This window comes from Phaeodactylum tricornutum, chromosome 9, assembly GCF_000150955.2.
Source record: "Phaeodactylum tricornutum CCAP 1055/1 chromosome 9, whole genome shotgun sequence".
In the NCBI taxonomy this organism is placed as follows: domain Eukaryota; phylum Bacillariophyta; class Bacillariophyceae; order Surirellales; family Neidiaceae; genus Phaeodactylum; species Phaeodactylum tricornutum.
In genome coordinates this window covers 239,062-256,968 of record NC_011677.1, presented here as the reverse complement: position 1 = coordinate 256,968, position 17,907 = coordinate 239,062, and the positions used below count along the sequence as shown (strand labels likewise).

Below are 17,907 nucleotides of genomic sequence, written 5' to 3'. Positions count from 1 at the left end.
ATTGTCAACAACAGCTTATCGCTGATGGAGAGCTCTCTCCTCAGCAACAACATCGACTACATTACGACCTGGTCCAAACTTCGGCCATCCGTCAATGCTCTGCCAGTACGAGACTCTGAAAGACCCGGATTTGAGCTACCTGTTTCGCATTTCCCACTTTTCTTAGCTTTCTTCATCCGGCGTGTGCACCAAATGGGCGTTCTGACGTTTCTTGGCCTGAATGGTCGACGTTGACTGTGAATCTGGTTTCATCACCGTTCCCAGGGCTAACTGTAAGACATGGTGTACTGGTAAGCAAATTGTTTCGATCGATAGGACGAGCATGACAACTTTAGTCAGTTGCTGTTGTGCTTTAACATAACGTCTACAGATCTCTTTTCGCGTTTGTGGTATTATGAGTCTCCCCGAAGCCTTGACCAAGGTGCTGGATCAAAGCATAGAGTTTGTCTATGCGCTTGGGCCAATTTTTGAGCCTACGGTTTTCCTTGGTAAGTGGAAATTGCGTTGGTGAGGGGGCATTGATTCTCGTTGTTTTTCCAATGATTTATGGCAGATATTTCGAACACGACCTCATTGTCTATATTGTGCCCTGCTTTTAGTTCCTGGTGTCGTCCGGGAGCAGGTACAGGCACTGTCGGATGCAATCGGCTTCGATGTGGAAACCCTGAACTATTGCTTGGGTCTCTTCTTGTGCTACCCGCTTGCCTTGATCATGAATACTATTCCGTACGGACAGCTTCGTCATCTTTTCTCCTTTTTGTTGGGAGCTTTCTTGTTACAGTTTACCCTTGGCGTGCAATGGATTCATCAGCTCGTGACTTCGTTAATCGCTTACGGTCTTCTGGCAATCTTGCCGCGACAGACCACTTCAACGCTCGTTCCGCTGTTCGCAATGCTCTATCTTGTCATGGGGCACTTGCACCGTCAATACACAAACTATCTTGGTTATGATTTGGACTTTACGGGCGCACAGATGGTCTTGACGCAGAAGTTGTACATGATTGCTTACAACCTCTACGACGGCGAAGTGCTCTCTCAGGGTAAAGATTCCAAGGCAGCCAAAAAGTGCTCGGAGTACGCCCTTCCTCAACTTCCGAATCTTATTGAATTTCTTGGGTACACGTTTTGCTTTTCCAATGTTTTGTCGGGTCCCGTCTTTGAGTTTTCTGTATACCGCGACGTCTGCAGTGGTCAAATTTTATTTGACGATGCCGGAAAACCTCGCGGCAAAATTCCGAGCAATGTGTGGCCGACCCTACGTCCGCTGCTTACCAGTTTAATCAATATGGGTCTGTTCGTCTTCTTGGGTGGCATGTTTCCGTTGAATGATCCCTCCAATCCCCAAGGTTCAACGCCCGTTGTTTTGACTGCTGACTTTTTGGCTAAACCATGGCATGTGCGCTACGGATATATGTGGGTTGGATTGCTGGCTGTTCGTCAAAAGTACTACTTTGCATGGAAGAATTCGGAGGGTGCCAACAACCTTTGGTACGCGGGATTTCAAGGGTTCGATGAAGAAGGCAAGCCGAAGGGATGGGAGAACTGTTCGAACATGAATATTTGGGGCTTCGAAACGGCATCGAACGTTCAGACTCTGTCCAAGGAATGGAACAAGAAGACCTCTGTTTGGTTGACTCGATATGTTTATATTCGTACGAACGGAAGCCTCATTGCTGTGTACAGCATGTCCGCTTTCTGGCATGGCTTTTACCCCGGATACTACTTGTTCTTCATGTCGATCCCAATGCTCACAGTTTGCGAGCGATTGGGGAGGAAAAAAATTTCACCCTACTTTTCCAAGGAAAAATGGAGTCTCTACGGGATTGTTACGATTCTCTTCACATCGCTGGCCGTGGAATACATGGTGTCTCCCTTTCCGCTTTTGGCCCTGGATCGTTCCTGGAACAACTGGAAGAGCCACTACTTTTTCGGGCATATAGGATGTGTTGTGTTCTACCTTATCGTTTCAGTGCTTCCGACGCCCAAGAAAGAAAAGAAAGAATAAAAGTTACGCCTTTAAATCAGCTATAAATATTGGTAGCGGGCCAAAGCATTGACCTCTTTCGAGATGAGAGATTAGCTTTACAATCTATGTTCACTAGCCGGCGTTCTCATGGATGCCGCGATATTGGCTGATTCATTCTCACTCCAGCGAGCTAGAAGATGAAAAGTTTGGGTTTTGCAGATAGTTTCTGAGCATATGTGATGTATTTGTAACGAGTTGCTTCCCTTTGAGATCGTAAGGTATCCCTGAAACTAGCGATGAAAACTCGAAAAACGGCTGCCACGATTGCTAGTGCATTGCGGTTCGTTCTTCAACCGGCCCGAGCCGTTGTATGCCAAAGCCATCAAAAACCAATAACCGATTCTTTCGTTACGGAATTTTTGCCAGTGAAGCGAAAATTGCGAGTCGGTATCTAGATCGAAATCGAGCTTGTGGTTGTGCTGCACACTTTGTGAGCAACAAAATAAGCGGCAATAAGTTTGGACTAACTGTGCTCTTCTAGCACGATGAAGCGCGGTTCTAGATGTGTCCAAGCTTCGCTACTTGCTTTGGGTTTCGTAGCCTTGAGCGATGGCTTTTCGATGGCGTCAAAGCTTCCCACGAGTCGCCGAACGTTCGAGCCATTTGCAGCGTTACGAGCCGGCACAGAAGGCGGTGGCAAACGCAAACAAATTACCATTAAAGAACTTCAAGAGAAGATGCTGAAAAGTCCGTCCAAGTATTCCGCAATGGGCACGGAGCCATCCAGAAAAAAGAAAGCTACCCGTCGCACTCGTCGCCGTGTCGAAAGCCCAAAACAACAGTACCTGTATGCCTCACAGCGATCGGCAAAGCAGCAAGCGGTAGCACCGGCAAAAAAAGACATTGGAAAAGAAGAGGGAGAAAATGAGAATGAAAATGAAACGGTGTTTACTGTCGATACACGCAACCCTCTCCTGCAAGCAAAGGAGTTTGGAATGGTGCCGGCAACTCAGCATTGCGATCCTTTAGTTGATGGACTGAAGCCTAGGCTCGTTGGTCAGATTCGTATAAGTGAAGAAGCAGGAAGCGGATCGTTCGCTTACTTGGTTGAAAAGCCTGCCGGCTGGTCGATACTAGGCAGTCAAGCTTCCAAATCAAAAAAGACGACAGCGAAAGGAACGGTCACAGACACCGAAGAGAGCATGCCAGCGGTTCAGGAGCAGCGTCGTCGCAAGACAAAAACGCAGGTCAAACTCGTCGATGAAGATGGAAACATTGATATTTTAGAATACAGTGAAGAGGATATCTTGGCTCTCTTGACGCCCGAGGAGCTAGAAGAAATGAAAGAGGACCTGGGTACGGATTTTCAAGCTCCTGCTCGCAGTAAGCGGCTCGCTGCGGATCTAATCATGCCACCGAAAGACGATGATCCCGATTCTTCGGTTCGTAGCCATATCAAAGACGAGCATCGCGACCTCGACGAAGAAACGCTGTCTAACCTACGAAGGATAGAAGGTCGAAAGCAAAGAGCGAGTGAAATCGCCACCTTTGCGGAAGCAGCGCGGCCTTCTGTCATCACGTGGCTAAAGGATGTGAAGGCTGGTGAAGGTGTTCCTATTCGTGGTGGAAACTTCTGGACTGCTATAGCTGGAGCGTGCGAAGTTGATGATTCGGGATTGGTTTTGCTGTGTCCAAAAGCCAATACAGAGAGGATATTTGTAGAGTATGCAGAGTACGTGACTGTTGTTGGAAACGGCGGTCATTTGGTCCCGAGGAGCAAGGAGAACAGAAACGCTGCATCCTCGTCAAATGATGTCATCAAGTTTGAAATTGTTTCAAAGGTTCGAAAAGGAAGAGGCGACGATGCGATTCAAACTGTAAGAGTGTTGATTCCGGATAAAACTTCAACTTGTTCGAGTATTGTAGAGCTGTGTCAAAAGCAATTCCAGGATGGAATCCGTGGTGATCCTGCTGGTAATCCTTTTGATCGACGTGCAAGGCGGCGTCTTATCCATTGCGAATCCATGTCCGTCTCTAGTTTGGTGTTCGACGAGACGTGTGAAGTGGAAACTGACATGTTTCCAGACGATATTGCGGTTTTGGCGGATCGGCGGAATCATCTCGAGTACACGACGGGTTCCTTCTTGGGCCGCGCTTCGCTTCAGCAAAACGAAATGACGAACGCGTACCGAGAAGTAAATGGAGCTGCAGATGGTTTCCCGGGGTGGACCGTGGATCGCTACGACAAATGGCTATTGGTGCAACACGACCCGAAAGAGCCTCGTGGCCCACTTCCTTCGATTCACGACGGTAACACACTTGGCATTTACTACATTGAGTCAAGTCCGGACCGCAGCTCCATGGGTGCATCGACCAATGCGAGAGCTCGATTGTTAGAAGGAAAGCCTGCTCCTGAATTCTTTCCGATTGTCGAGAACGGTGTCAAATACGTGGTGAACCTGGATCGAGACCTATCCACGGGTATCTTTTTGGACCAGCGCCCACAAAGAGCCTGGTTGTCCCGCAACTGTTGTGTGGATACGCAAGTATTGAATTGCTTCGCACATACAGGGGCCTTTTCCGTAGCTGCGGCTTCGACAGGAGCATCCACCGTGAGTATTGATTTATCCAAGAAGTGGTTGGATCGCCTGTCTACTCACTTGGAAGCTAACGACATTGAGTTTGATGAACGACACGACGCAATCTACGGGGATTGTTTTGATTGGTTAAGTCGATTGGCAAAACGAGGAGAAAAGTACGATATTGTGATTTTAGATCCGCCGTCGTCTAGTGTTGGGGGTCGCAAGAAGAAGCGTTGGAGCATCAAGAACGACATGGACGAGCTCGTTGCACTTGCTGCAAATTTGGTCAAAAAAGGCGGTCTCCTTTGGACTACGACCAACAGCGCCAGCACTCACCCTATCAAGTTCGCACGCCTTTGCCAAAAAGGCCTTGACGACGCCGGTATCGAAAATGCGAAGTTGGAACGGATTCAGCCGATGCCGGCCGACTTTCAAACGATCGGACCGCAGCCAGTGACAAATCTTGTGTGGAGAATACCATAGTCGCTTTGCACCGAATTTTGTTGTATTTTACTGTTAGAAAACGATTGCTACGGTGAATGATACTGCAATCCCTCTCATGGCCATAATGCGAGTAGTCCAATTTGTGTATTAGAAACAAACATATATACAGGATTATTGGAAACGTATTATGTAAATGAGGGGGGAACGACACGGCCAGCGTCCGACTTGAGTCGTCACGGTCATGGCAGCTTCACAAATCCAAGCTTTCTGATTGTCGATCCAAAACATCAAGCCATTCTCGTCGGCATCTTCATCTCATGGATATCCATCAAAAATAGGGAAGATAACGGGTTTCCTTTTTCCATGCCAAGCACCGCACGTGCAATGCCATCCCACAGACAGGTGCAGAGTATAGGAACTCGCAACGGAGTGAAACTCGGGAGATTCGGCATCGTCTCGGCCTTATGTCTAATCATCACTCCCAGCGCTGCCTTTACAACGACGTCGTCTTTTCCGGTAATATGGCGAGTCGAGCCGAATTTATTGCAAGGGCGGAACCCAATCTCAAGGTTTCACTTCAGAACGCCAGATTATGCTACTCGTCCTCGACGTCGCGGTCCTCTTACCACGACATCCGCGGACGAAAATGACAAGAAGTCGGGTCCCCTCGACAAGGCTGTCGCGAAATTCAAAGCTCGCCCTGGCACTTATCTACTCATCCCATGCGTTGCCGCCATCGTCGGATGGTTTACCAACTGGTTGGCGGTTCAAATGATCTTCTACCCCGTCCGATTCCGGGGTATCCCAATTTATCGACGACCCGAGATACCTCTAGGCTTCTTGGGATGGCAAGGGATCGTTCCCTGCAAAACCCGTCCCATGAGCGAAGCCATGGTGGAAATGGTCACATCGCAGTTGTTGACTGTAGAAGAGGTATTTGCGCGCCTGGATCCCAAAAAAGTGGCCAGTTTGCTTGCTCCGGAAGTACCGAAACTAACCAACAGTATCCTCCAGGATCTATTTCCGAAATGGGTAACGGCAATGCCGTCGGCAGTTTTTCAGGGGCTGGATTCGGTATCACAGGGCGTAATGATGCACTTTAATCGAAAGTTCTTGGAAGGTCTTACGAAAAACATGCAGTCCAACATTGATTCTATTTTTAGTCTACGGAACTGTGTGGTAGATCAGATGCTCCGCGATCGGAGTAAACTCGGAGAGCTCTTCAAAATCTGTGGACAAAAGGAACTCGACTTTTTAACCAACAGTGGCCTGTGGTTTGGTTTCTTGCTTGGGCTGATTCAGATGGCGGTAGCATTGTTTTGGGATAATCCTTGGAGTTTGAGTATTGGGGGTGGTATCGTTGGTCTCGCAACTAATTGGCTGGCCCTGAAATGGATCTTTGAACCTGTCGACCCTACCCGCATTGGACCTTTTGTTTTGCAAGGACAGTTCTTACGACGCCAACCCGAAGTGGCCAAAGAATTTTCGGCCTTTTTTGCCAATCAAATTTTGACGGCCGAACAACTGTGGTATTCCGTTCTGAACGATCCTGCCACAAAACCCGCCTTTGCGACCATGTTTGCCTCGCATTTTACCAATTTTGTGCACAAAATTACCCATGGTTTTCGCGTCACTCTCGAGCCAGAGACGATGAAGCTCGCTGCCGCCAAGGCTTTGGAGAAATTGCCTAACCATGTACCAGTGCTGTTTCCTTACATGGACAAAGCTTTACAGTTGGAATCAACATTGCGCGTCAAGATGGAGCAAATGACGTCGAGACAATTCGAACGAGGTACGCCTGGCGAGTGAAAGATGTGAGAGGCCCAAGCAGGAAGACCGTCAGCTCACCGACGCATCTGTTTTTGGATTTTTTGTCCTCGTAGTCTTGCACCCCATCTTTGAGGTAAATTGAACCTGCACGAACTCGTTCCTTCGTTTGATTACGTTAGCGTATTGCTGACTCGCTGTCTGTGCTTTGGGGTAAACAACGTAGGAGGACGAATTGACGTTAATTCTAGCCGGTGCAGTGCTGGGTTTTGCCGCCGGTTTGGTGCAACAAGGACTGGAGACGGGTGCCATTCGCATGCCCAACGTTTGGCAGGTTGTCCGAGACTTCTCCAAGGCTCCGAAAGCGCAAAGTAAACTCGTTTTCGAACGAAGTAGATCGGCACTTGCTCGTTCGACACGTCGGATACGACAGGCGTTGGTGGGGCCATTCCGGAAGCGCAGGGACAAATTGCCCGGGGACGAAAGTGAAGCGAGCTAGATTACGTGCACGTGCACAAAGGTAAGGATTCGTTGCGTCTAGACTTGCAGACGACGGACGTTAGCCTATCCGGAAGCGCGAACAAGAGGTTGACCGTCTGGAAAAACGAACCGAGCTAGACCAAGTGCAGGTGTAGAGCCCAGAATACGGTGCGTTTAGACAATGTAGACGACGGCGTATCGAAGCCGTGGCTCGGAATAGCTATTGCTACTGTAAGCAACGAAATGACGCTAGTGCAGTTGTGGGCCAGTTAGTTTTGTATATTTTCAAGCGCACACTTTCGTTAGGCCTGCTTGGGTCGCTCCAAGGCTTGTAGGATTTCCTTCCAGACGCCTTCCATACCTTGGTTGGCGTTGACGGATCGGACGACGCCGTTAGGTCGGTAGTGCTCCAGAATTGGAACGGTTTCGTTGTGGTAACCCTGCAAGCGCTTGGTGAGAGCCTGTGCGGTATCGTCCTTCCGCTGCATGAGGGCTTCTCCCGATTTGTCGTCCTTCATGGATTCCGGGATCGGCTCCCCCTTGGAGTTTTTCTTCATGGTTTTGGGCGGTGCGTACTTGACGTGGTAGGAACGTCCGGATCCCTTGTGTATCCATCGTCCGCAAATGCGTTCTTCCAGTACAGAATCGGGGACATCGAGTTCAACGACCTTGGTGACGACGGCCCCTTCCTTGGCGAGCATGGCGTCCAGGGCTTGCGCTTGTTGGAGCGTCCGCGGGAATCCGTCGAGAATGAAACCAAACTTGCAGTCGGCGTGTTGGATCCGGTCCCGAATAATACCCACGACGATATCGTCCCCGACGAGACCGCCGGCTTTCATGACGGCTTCCGCTTTTTTCCCCACGTCCGTTTTGTCCGCGACGGCTTCGCGCAACATGTCTCCGGTGGACAGTTGGGGGACGCCGAGCATGGATTCGATCTTGGGTCCGTGCGTGCCCTTGCCGGCTCCCGGCGGACCAAAGAGAATGAGAATGTTGCGCGGCCAGTAGGCGCCGAATTTGTCTTCCGTGGCTCGGACGGCCTCTTCTACCGATTGGGAGCGGGACACGGCGTGTGTTTTCTGTAAAACAACATATGAGATGCCAACCAGGTAAGCAGAGAGTAGAAGTGCCACATACGGGGTTTGTGAGGCAAGGTCCCACTGAAAGTCGACAGGGGTTTGGAGTCTACGTAGTCGGAGCTCGTGTGTGTGTGTGTGTGTGTGTATGTGTACTGTACACTTGCTACTTACGTTGGGTTGTTGCCAAAGAGCCGTGGCACCCAAAAGGGCAATGCCCGTAGCGGCGAGTAACTTGCCTTGGTGGGACGACGAGGCGGCGACTGTCGGGACGACGGTGTGGGACGATGCCGATCGGCGTGCCGCCTGTGACGCGATGCGGCGTCCAGCCGTCCGGAAAGCGCCAGTTGACAAGAGCATGGTGACTACGGTAGGATATGGGAGTCTATGTATATAAGTATGGAGTATGGGTTTGATCCCAGTGTGTGTGTGTGTGTGTTTGTGTGAGACTCGCCGGGAGATCCAGGGGGACGCGGAGTGTGTCGAGGGAAATAGGTAGGGAGTCCACTACCGTGCAGAGAAAACCCTTTCGTAGATCCAACAAATTCAGAGCGTGCAGATTCTCACGAGCGCCGAGTCGAAACAAGATACGGCAAACGGTATAGGTACTACACGGGTTACACGTCATACACGTTATTCGAAGTCACAGTTGGGCAAAATTACGTACTCGTCTGTGCGTCCTACCGTAATCTATTCCACGGGGATGCTCTCTCACAGTCAATGATGGGTACCGCTAACTCGAATAGAATAATATTACGAGTATTTTAAAAAGGATGCGACACATACTCTTATCCACGTCACAGAACTCGTGGTGGGTATCGATGACTGTCTTTTCCCCCGATCGGCACGGAAGGCGGACATTCTCACGTCCCCACGCCATTCCCTACCCCACTCTGTCCATATCATTCCCTCGTTCCCAGTCAGTGTCACAGTCAAGTCAGGCGAAGACCAGGGTTCCAAAACGGAACCGGAGCCAACCTTGCACGACGCTGGCCACAGCATCCATCGACACCGGACCCAAAAGAACCACACACCGGGGGTTGACGACGTACGTGTTGCTCGTGGGTATTGCTCGTGGTGAGGGATCATGACGGGCACATGGCATCACCCTTATCGCGGTGTCGGAATCCTTGTGTGGTTGGTCTTGGCCGTGGTCTTGATCGTTCCCGGCCTGGTCGCGGCTTGGATTCGACCGACTATCGCGTCGTCCACGAGAACGGTTCCTCGTACATTCCGACTCGCCCCAACTCCCTCCACCAGTCGTACTCTACGACGGGCGACGCACCATGAGCACAATCCGGATGCGGACCGGACCATTTGGGACGACAACAACAACAGCAACAACGCACCAGATTCTATTCCGATTCGCGAGTGTCGGCATGCCGAATTGGGATCGGTGGCGGACATTATTCTGAGTAGTTTCTACGCCAACACCACTGGTCCATGGAAGCAGCTCTACCGATTGGGAGAACTCAATCGCGTCCAGCAGGGGTTTCCCTACGGCGACGACCGGGCCCGGCACCGCATGCTCGTGGCACTCGCACCGACCAACGGAGACCTGGTCGGCTTTTGCGACGTGGACGCCCGGACGCCCAATCGACCCACCTCCTACACCTATAATCCGCGGCCGTATCTTTCGGATTTGTGCATTCATCCGGATTGGCGCCGCCGGGGGATTGCCCGGGCCTTGGTGCGAGCCTGTGAACAATTCTGTGTCGACCAACTCGGGAGTCACGAAATCTTTATTCGTGTGGAACGCAGCAACACTCCCGCCGTTGCCATGTACCAGAGCTTGGCGTATCGGGAAATAGACAATCCGGATGATCCCGACGGTTGCATTATGCTCTTGCGGAAAGAGTTGGGTACCGACGAGGCCACGAGCAACACGACCATGACGGTGACTGGGACGGTCGGTACCCACACCCGACCCCGCTAACGTCAATATCGGTAACGCTAAGCTCACCCCAGGATACGTGTGCGTCCCATTGGGGGGTAGGTTTGTGTTGGAATGGTGGGACCCCCGGGATTTGAGTTCTGGAAAAAAGGTAGTAGATCCCGTGGACCCGTCCACGACGGGGTGGACTCATGGGACTCTATTGGACGGTGACTTCGCCGACGGTTCGGATGACCTTCAGGGTAGGGTTGGTCTCTCCATCGCTACCTACGACCCGATTACCTGCAGTAGTAGTGCATACGCCTAACGATCAAAGTCAAACGATGCCTTTGTCGGTAAACGCCGCACTATCCAACCGTGGGATAATGCTGCTGGATGGGCGCGGGACACCGGCCGCAACATTCCTCTCTCCCTTCCGGATGGAGAGGGCCCACGGTATCAATCGTTACGGGTATTCCGTTTGGTCACTTCTCTGTCGGTCGGACTCGGAAAGTACCGATTATCACCTCCATTAACTGTAAATAGGTAGTGACCTTCCTTGTTACAAAAAAGACAGCTTGCAATTTATAAACCGATAGAATGGGCAACGTTTGCTGCGGAGGAAACGAAGAGACCAAGGCGTCGGCGTTGGACGGACCGAGTCGACCAGACCACGACGTTACGGATCATGGTTCCGGGGCTTCCTCCTCTTTTCCCGGGCACACGGCTCTACCGGACCCGTCGACAGAATCGACGAATCTCGCGTCGTCCGCTCCCACGAGTACTCCACAAGAGCAAAAACTCGCTCAGGAGCAGCAGCGGGTGCAAGCCCGCGAGCAGGCGCGGCTCGCCTTGATCGTCAACAAGACGGGACAATCCATGGTAGCGGTGCGCTCGACCCGCGGCTCCAACGCGTACTACGATCAGGGATTCGCCGCCGCACTGGCGCAACATTTGGAACAAACGACGCGGTTTGCCGCTCAGGTGCCCTCCAGGTTGCCGCCCCCCAACGCACGTGAATCCGTCTACGCCCGACTTACGGCGGCACCCTGGCATGGAATTCAACTGGGACCCAAGGACGGCTTGGCGGGCTGTGCCGGAGAAAATCCGAATACCTATATGGACCACGTTGCGGAATCCTATTTGGATAGTGTCGTACCCAAGAAGGAAGGTTTTTCGAACGCGCGACCAATTGTGGAGAACCTGTTATAGCTAGATCCGCACCTTTCGGTACGGGAACGAGGGTTCGTAGAGGAAAGGCGTATATTTCGTCTATCTGTATCTGTACCCGTGCGTATGTGCGTGTGCCTAAACATGTGTAGATTGGTGTGTTTGTGCAAGTGTTAATGACTATAGCGGCAACATAGACTGCGGTGTCTGTTACTCCGGTTCCTCAATCTCCATAACTTCGGATTCGTCGGTTTCCACTCGTCCCAGGATCCGTAGCGACACGTGGTTGTCGGCGTTGCGGCGTTGGATATCTTCCACGAGTAGGACGGACCCTTGCCCCATGGCGGTCCCTTGCGTACACTTGTAGGCATCCCGAACGTGTCCGGCCTTGTGCAGCGCCACAGCGAGAGCCGCGGCGGCAACGCCCGTGGCGGGGTCTTCGGGATACCCGGACGCCCGCGGGAACTGCCGACAGGCCCAGGTGTCGTCCGCGGCGTCGAACGCGTACAGGTACACACCGGTGGAACCAATCGCGTCGCAGGCGACACGGAAATGGTGATTCGTGACGGGTGGTACCTTGACGGCGTGCAGAGTTTCCAAAGAATTGACGTATACGAGGGTTTTGGGACGCGCGACACTGGCGTTGCGGAGTGTGGGGTAGGGTGGTTTCGCGTCTGCCGATTGTCGGGGCGGCGGTTGCGTCAAGTCGCCGGCGCGCAGTCCAAAGGCTTCGCGCAGAATCCGACGCACGGTGGGTGGATGAGGCACGGGCGCCTCTTCGTACACGGTCCGTAGGTCCAGCGCTACAATGTTGTGGTCGTGGAGGTGTGCCGTATAACGCGTCGTGTCGTCGGCGTGGTCCGTGGTAAAGGACACGGATTGGGATGCGTCCGAACCAGCGGACGGGGCCAATAATTGTGTGACTCCTCCCATGGCAGCGTGTGCACAAAAGTCGACCGGTTCTCCCGTCGGGAGGTAAAAGGCCATGGACCGACGTGTCCGATCCACCACGACACTTTCCCAGGCACAGCTTTGCGCGAGGGCCACCCGCGTGGCGGGTTGCAACGATACAGACGACGTAAAGATCGTGACGGGATTACCGCCGCCCTCGAGCTGACCAAAGACTCGTGCCGCAGTTTTGGTCAATTGTCGAGTCACCGTCATGGTGACTGTCGTTGTGGTGGATGTTGTAAATGTGGATGGTGCGGAGGTGTATTCCATAAGCTATTGCAACTGAAACCTAAACTACCGATGTACCCTACAGGGAATCCTGGAGATCTTGATGTAAAAGTGTGACAACGACAAAGAGAATGCGAGTGGACGTTGGAGCCTATGGAGGTCGCTCGAGCATATTTCTAAATAGCCTTTTCATGTCGGAAGATACGGGTCCACCAATACGAACTGAAATGATATTCTGGAGTACCGCCGAAGGACGCGAGTGGAAGGGAACGGAATTCGCCCCGCAAGGACCATGGACGACACGAAATTGTGGAACGAGCGACACACGTTGCGCCTTCCTTCCCTTTTAATTTTTACAGTCACGTTTGACAATTCCTCTCGTTGGAACTCATCGTCAAGTGTAGTAGACCCGTGGTACGTACTGTGGTACGCAATGAGGGAATAGAATAGAAGCATTCACGGTAACAATCACTGTACCAGCTACGTTGCTGGCTCGACCTTACACCCCCACCACGTCTCGGGACTTGCGGAATCTCCGCGGGCCATACAACGTCAGTCGTGGACTACCGCGTCCACTCTCGGTGTTGCCCGATCGTTCGCTTCACTATCAACGCGCGGACTCTCACACTCTGATCTCCTTTTGGTTTTGCTAGACTCACATCTGAACTTTGCGTACGCGCAGCGCCATCATGGACGATTATCCAGCGGGTGACGACATTCCCGACCCCATCGACTACCAGCACGATGAACTCATGGGATTCCTCGCAGACAATCACGACATGCGGGAAACGGCACGCAATTCTCTCAAGCAGGGCGTGTGGGCGGGGGGTGGTGCCGTCTCGGGCGGATTGCTCCTCGGTCCCGTCGGGGGCTTGGTCGGCGGCATACTCGGCAGTATCGTGGGATTTCGACGGCGCGGTGCAACAGCTCCTCCAACTCTCACCGCATCGCAAGACTCTACTGGTTCGGTCGGTCCAGACGGTGTTGACTAGTGCGGGCGCGACGGTTTCCCAGTTCCAGAGTCCCACGCTCTTTCGAGCCGCCCTTCTCCAGTTTGTGTCCCAACAACAAGTCCGCGATCAAATATGGCGAGCCTGTGTTGACGCCATGCATGCTCCCGAAAACGTAGAGTAAGACGTCGCTGAACACGAGGGTGGAAACGTCCGCGCGAACACCCAGCCGTGGCGACCTTTTGGTGTTGACGCCCACCGTACTGCAATGCTGTACGTACTTGTGAAACAATTTTAGTTTGCCGTATTCGAATTTTCGTTTGACTCGCGTAGAACGCACGTTGCCGGCTCGTCGGGAAAGTATCGTTGCAGAACCATCCCACCCAGCCAACCGCCCAGCAGCTGGGGTGCGACCCGGACGACACTGCTGCCGTAGTGCAGGCCGTGCACGAGCAATACCGTAGGTGAAAGGCAGCTCCCGCGACCCGCATCATCCACCGATACACTGTAGAGGGGATACAGACAGATTCCAGTCCACCAGGTGGGCAGCTGATTGAGCTCGAGAAGGACCGGCACGACGTGGACTCCCACAGCAAAAAGAGCGTTGACCAATACTTCGTAAAACCAAACAGACACCAGATCGGTGTCGCTGTATGTAAGGGGTCCGAAACCTTGCCGTAGCAGGGATGCAGTCGATAAAGCATACCAAACAATGGCGCTCAGCGCCACGTGCAGGAATATGGCGACAAAAACTTCGCCCTTGGACCGTCGACCCAGTTTCCATTCCGCGATTCGACAAGTCAAACTAGGGAAGCTACCAAACGTTCTCGCTATCCAAAGACACCACCAAATTTGACCATAGGCAAATCCTGCTGCTTGGTCGAACCCTTTTTTAGCTGGTAAGAGGTACAACACAGACCACCGGCAGAGCGGACCAAGAATGTCCCCAACGTCCACAGTCCCGATTTGTACGATCGTAGCGTTTAACGAAAATTGCTGGATGCACACTAAGGCTATTCGAAATAGTGGCACCGTCAAAGCCCACACTAATACGGAAAGCGACTCCATGTACAGAAAGTGTCGCCAATTCCTTCGGACTGCTCCTGGTGTCCGAGGTTCTTGGCCCGGCCACGACGGGTGCGAATACTTGCGTCGATTTGGAAGCGACGGCGTTGGCGGTTGGCGGGATCCATTACGATGCACAGGTGTGTCTGCACGTCGGAGTTCTCTTCCGTCGTCGTTGCTCATGGTGCGTGCATCAATGGTTCTTCTTTCCATCTGGGTAATTGCCGAGAGTCGAAATGAAAAACTCTATTTCTCGGCCAGTTACGCGAGAGGAAATACGCAATCATTGGGGCTCGCAGTCAAAAACTTCCCGGTCGTGCTGGTAACCCTGCAACCCTGGATATGCTAGAGTAGTCTTCGGCTGTCTCGGTACGTTCAAAATGGCCTAGTGAAAAGAGTGGATTAACCTGTACGCTACCACGCTAGCGAAACAAAATGAGGCTACATTGTTGCCACCAAGGAAGAGATGTTCAAGTTATTGATAGTAAATAAGCTTTCTTTTAGATCAAATGCCTTCTGACCTTTCTACATGCTATTAGTTTTCGGTCAGCATCTTTTTAGGTTCGCCGGAACCACCATCGGTCAAAAAGTAGTCCGTCTTTTGTTCATGTCCGGTTATCAACAAGGAATGATCTTGAGACTTGTATTTCTTCCACGCCGGCAATCTTTCTAAGACGAGCTTAAATTTAGCTCCATAGCCCGGATCTTTCGTTAACAGTTTCAGTAGTTCAATGGAATGAACCTTCGCACCGGATGGATCCTTGACGTTCTGCAATGTGGGGTTCTCCAACACCTTGTCCACGAGAAATTCGCAAAGGTCAAACGACAAGGCTTGTTGCAGCAGCACCACACGTCCCTGGGCAGCACCTGGTGCGCCATCCGTGGAGACAGCCTGTTGTTCCGCAGTGACGTTAGGGTCCGGCTTGGATCGTGCATCAATTTCGGTACCTTCGGTGCTCGGCGCGGGCGGCTGCATACCTTCCACCGTTTCGACCATACGAGGTCCTTGAAACGAAGGATGGAAAGGTGATTGTGTGGCGGGAATAGGCAATGTCGAAGTGGCCTGTAAGGTTTTGGGATGATTTCTTTGAGTCTGGGGCTGGGTCAGGTCCAAAAACGACCGAGCCTGACCTTGGCTATATTGCTGAACTCCAGATTGTACCGGAGTTTGGTTCTGCGTTGCAACGTAACCTTGGTTCTGAAAATGAACTTGCGGTAAACGGTAAAGTGGAACTGATGCTGACGGTTGGTTCGGAGCTCCTTGTGGTTGAGCATGGGGGTGCCCCTGGTTGGTCGGGAGTTGATAGGAATGAGCACTTTGGTTTGTCGGTATTTGCGGTAGGTGCAAATTGTGATCTGCACGCTGAGTGTTCGAGCCCTCCGTCATGTGTTGATGACTGTGCTGATGTGTGAACAAGTCCCGGTCTCCAGTTCCTTGCCGAGGAGGTATGCCTCGAAGGCTGTTTGGATTGGTTAATTGGCTGGCAGCCGTTTTGGTATATGCCTGGTTCGACACAAATACGGCGTGTTGATGCTGTGGTTGATTCTGTCTTTCAGTCTCAACGGATCGCTGCTGATACGAAGGCTGCTGGAAAGTGTGGCCAGACGAGAGCTGCTGATCGTTTCTGGTGTATGGGCCTGAACTTTGTCCCTGGTCTTGTTCGTGGGTGTTTTGCGGATTGTTAATTCGCTGACTATACATCCCAGAATGCCCTGTGTGTTGATGGGAATAGGAGTAGTCAGAGCGTAATTGGTCGTACGCCCCTGACATCTGCGGGACAGACTGCTGTGAATAGGCAACGACACTTGGCTGTGATGGTGGATAGACCATGCTCTGCTCACGCTGGAAAGACTCCCGCGTTTGAAGATACCCGGACTGTTGGTGAGGCAACTGTGAGTGCTCGAACAGGGCTGCCGAAGAGTCTCTTTGCGGATGCCCTTGACCGAGACTCATCGCAGGGTTCGTAGCCGGTACAAACATTCCCAATGGATCGTCGCCAACATTGACTTTTTTCCGCACTGGTCCCTCCCCGGGTGCCGGGGAAGGGGCCATAGCAGCGAGTTGATTCTGTGACAGGGTGTTCACCGAAGGTATGTTCTCAGTGCTTCTGGCAGCCTGCTTTCGAGTTGCCTTGATATCGCCAAGGGCCCCTACATATACCTTCTTCAACATTTCGACCATGAAAGCGCAGTCGGGGTGTAGTTCAGATTTCCCTATAGCCTGGATAGATAGGTCAACGATCCCTTGCTTACCGTCCACTCCGCCACTCAGAGCAATCGATTCCACGTTTGCAATATGATTAGCTGCAACGTGTAGTATCCGTACAACAGAAAGCAAGGGTGTCCCTAGAAGTTCATTGACCAGTGATTGTTGCATGAAATACATCGATCTAGGCATGTAACCCCATTGAGAAAGTTTCTCGCAAAGAGACTCTCGAACTTTGCACAAAAAGACGCTTGCGGTTGTCACAAGCTGCAAAGTGTCTTGGCAAGCCTGGGTCAACATCGTTGAATCTACTTCCATGGATTGCCGTTGGGGGTCCATACAGTATCTCTCGAGTTCATTTTTCCATCGTTGGAGGAGTAATTCCAGAAAGGTTGTCGGATCTCGTAAATTATATGTCGGTTCTTTCAGGAAGCGTGACACGTATACCCCGCCAATGTACAGTTCGTCGTCAAGCTTTTTATATCGTACTCGAGCCTCGGGCGGAAGGGAAAACTGGTGATCAGGTCCTATCCTTTCTCGGTCAGATAAACATTTATCCAAGTGTTTATCGAGTTCGTTGCGAAATTCAGACCTCATTGATTGGTCCCATATAAGCTCAGGCGAATCGAAGTCGCCATCAAAGCTCTTTACCATATCTTCGGGGTCTTCCCTCAGGCGTGTGATCAGAGTCGCCGGTAAAAACTGCCCAAGTAGCGGGCCTTGCACAGAAAGGAGAGAGCCCGTCAGCAAAAAGACACTAGCCAGTCGCAGGGATGAGTAGACTACTTACCAGCCAGCGGACCGGTCGCAGGATCCCACAAAAGACGAGACAATGTTTTCGCAGCCCCAACTCGTGCACTCCATATTCTTGTAAATTTTGAGTAGCCAACGAGTACTCCAAGCAGCTCAATCCATCCCGATGTATGAAAGAGTTGCATCGCAATGGATGGGGAGGACGACAGTGCTTCCAACACCAACCACCCATGCCTCTTCCTCGGTTCGTCCTCCTCGGACCCAGCTTCCACCTTGTCCTGATGCTCGTTGTTCTGAGGCCTCTCCAAAACGCGAAAAAGACGCCAAAGGCATTTTTCTCGAGACACAGCATCCGCAAATTGCTGCTTTGAACTCATAAAAGAAAGAATCTCGCAT

At 51.9% G+C, this 17,907-nt stretch overlaps 8 protein-coding genes across 8 annotated transcripts; 6 read left to right on the top strand and 2 right to left on the bottom strand.

The window, feature by feature from the left end:
* Positions 1 to 299: 299 nt before the first annotated feature.
* On the top strand, positions 300 to 2,047 carry PHATRDRAFT_20460 (predicted protein). The gene is made up of 2 exons (XM_002180567.1): positions 300 to 488; positions 600 to 2,047. Exons 1-2 carry the CDS (start codon positions 395 to 397, stop codon positions 2,003 to 2,005), a joined length of 1,500 nt encoding a protein of 499 aa, XP_002180603.1. The 5' UTR covers positions 300 to 394; the 3' UTR covers positions 2,006 to 2,047.
* A 464-nt stretch (positions 2,048 to 2,511) lies between these two features.
* On the top strand, positions 2,512 to 5,031 carry PHATRDRAFT_46093 (predicted protein; the record flags this gene model as incomplete). Its single annotated transcript, XM_002180566.1, has 1 exon — positions 2,512 to 5,031. One exon carries the CDS (start codon positions 2,512 to 2,514, stop codon positions 5,029 to 5,031), a length of 2,520 nt encoding a protein of 839 aa, XP_002180602.1.
* Positions 5,032 to 5,376: 345 nt separating this feature from the next.
* PHATRDRAFT_35977 (predicted protein) lies at positions 5,377 to 7,258 on the top strand (the record flags this gene model as incomplete). The annotated part of the gene is made up of 2 exons (XM_002180565.1): positions 5,377 to 6,784; positions 7,011 to 7,258. The coding sequence occupies 2 exons, from the start codon at positions 5,377 to 5,379 to the stop codon at positions 7,256 to 7,258; spliced, it is 1,656 nt and encodes a 551-aa protein (XP_002180601.1).
* Positions 7,259 to 7,541: 283 nt separating this feature from the next.
* On the bottom strand, positions 7,542 to 8,228 carry PHATRDRAFT_12732 (predicted protein; the record flags this gene model as incomplete). Its single annotated transcript, XM_002180360.1, has 1 exon — positions 7,542 to 8,228. A coding segment is annotated over one exon (687 nt), but the record flags the coding sequence as incomplete, so codon positions are not given.
* Positions 8,229 to 9,254: 1,026 nt separating this feature from the next.
* On the top strand, positions 9,255 to 10,251 carry PHATRDRAFT_46090 (predicted protein; the record flags this gene model as incomplete). The annotated part of the gene is made up of 1 exon (XM_002180564.1): positions 9,255 to 10,251. Exon 1 carries the CDS (start codon positions 9,403 to 9,405, stop codon positions 10,249 to 10,251), a length of 849 nt encoding a protein of 282 aa, XP_002180600.1. The 5' UTR covers positions 9,255 to 9,402.
* A 537-nt stretch (positions 10,252 to 10,788) lies between these two features.
* PHATRDRAFT_35974 (predicted protein) lies at positions 10,789 to 11,400 on the top strand (the record flags this gene model as incomplete). Its single annotated transcript, XM_002180563.1, has 1 exon — positions 10,789 to 11,400. One exon carries the CDS (start codon positions 10,789 to 10,791, stop codon positions 11,398 to 11,400), a length of 612 nt encoding a protein of 203 aa, XP_002180599.1.
* A 168-nt stretch (positions 11,401 to 11,568) lies between these two features.
* Positions 11,569 to 12,522, bottom strand: PHATRDRAFT_35973 (predicted protein; the record flags this gene model as incomplete). The annotated part of the gene is made up of 1 exon (XM_002180359.1): positions 11,569 to 12,522. One exon carries the CDS (start codon positions 12,520 to 12,522, stop codon positions 11,569 to 11,571), a length of 954 nt encoding a protein of 317 aa, XP_002180395.1.
* Positions 12,523 to 13,226: 704 nt separating this feature from the next.
* Positions 13,227 to 13,793, top strand: PHATRDRAFT_46089 (predicted protein). Its single transcript, XM_002180562.1, has one exon. The coding sequence runs from the start codon at positions 13,282 to 13,284 to the stop codon at positions 13,669 to 13,671; it is 390 nt and encodes a 129-aa protein (XP_002180598.1). The 5' UTR covers positions 13,227 to 13,281; the 3' UTR covers positions 13,672 to 13,793.
* The last annotated feature ends 4,114 nt before the right edge of the window (positions 13,794 to 17,907 follow it).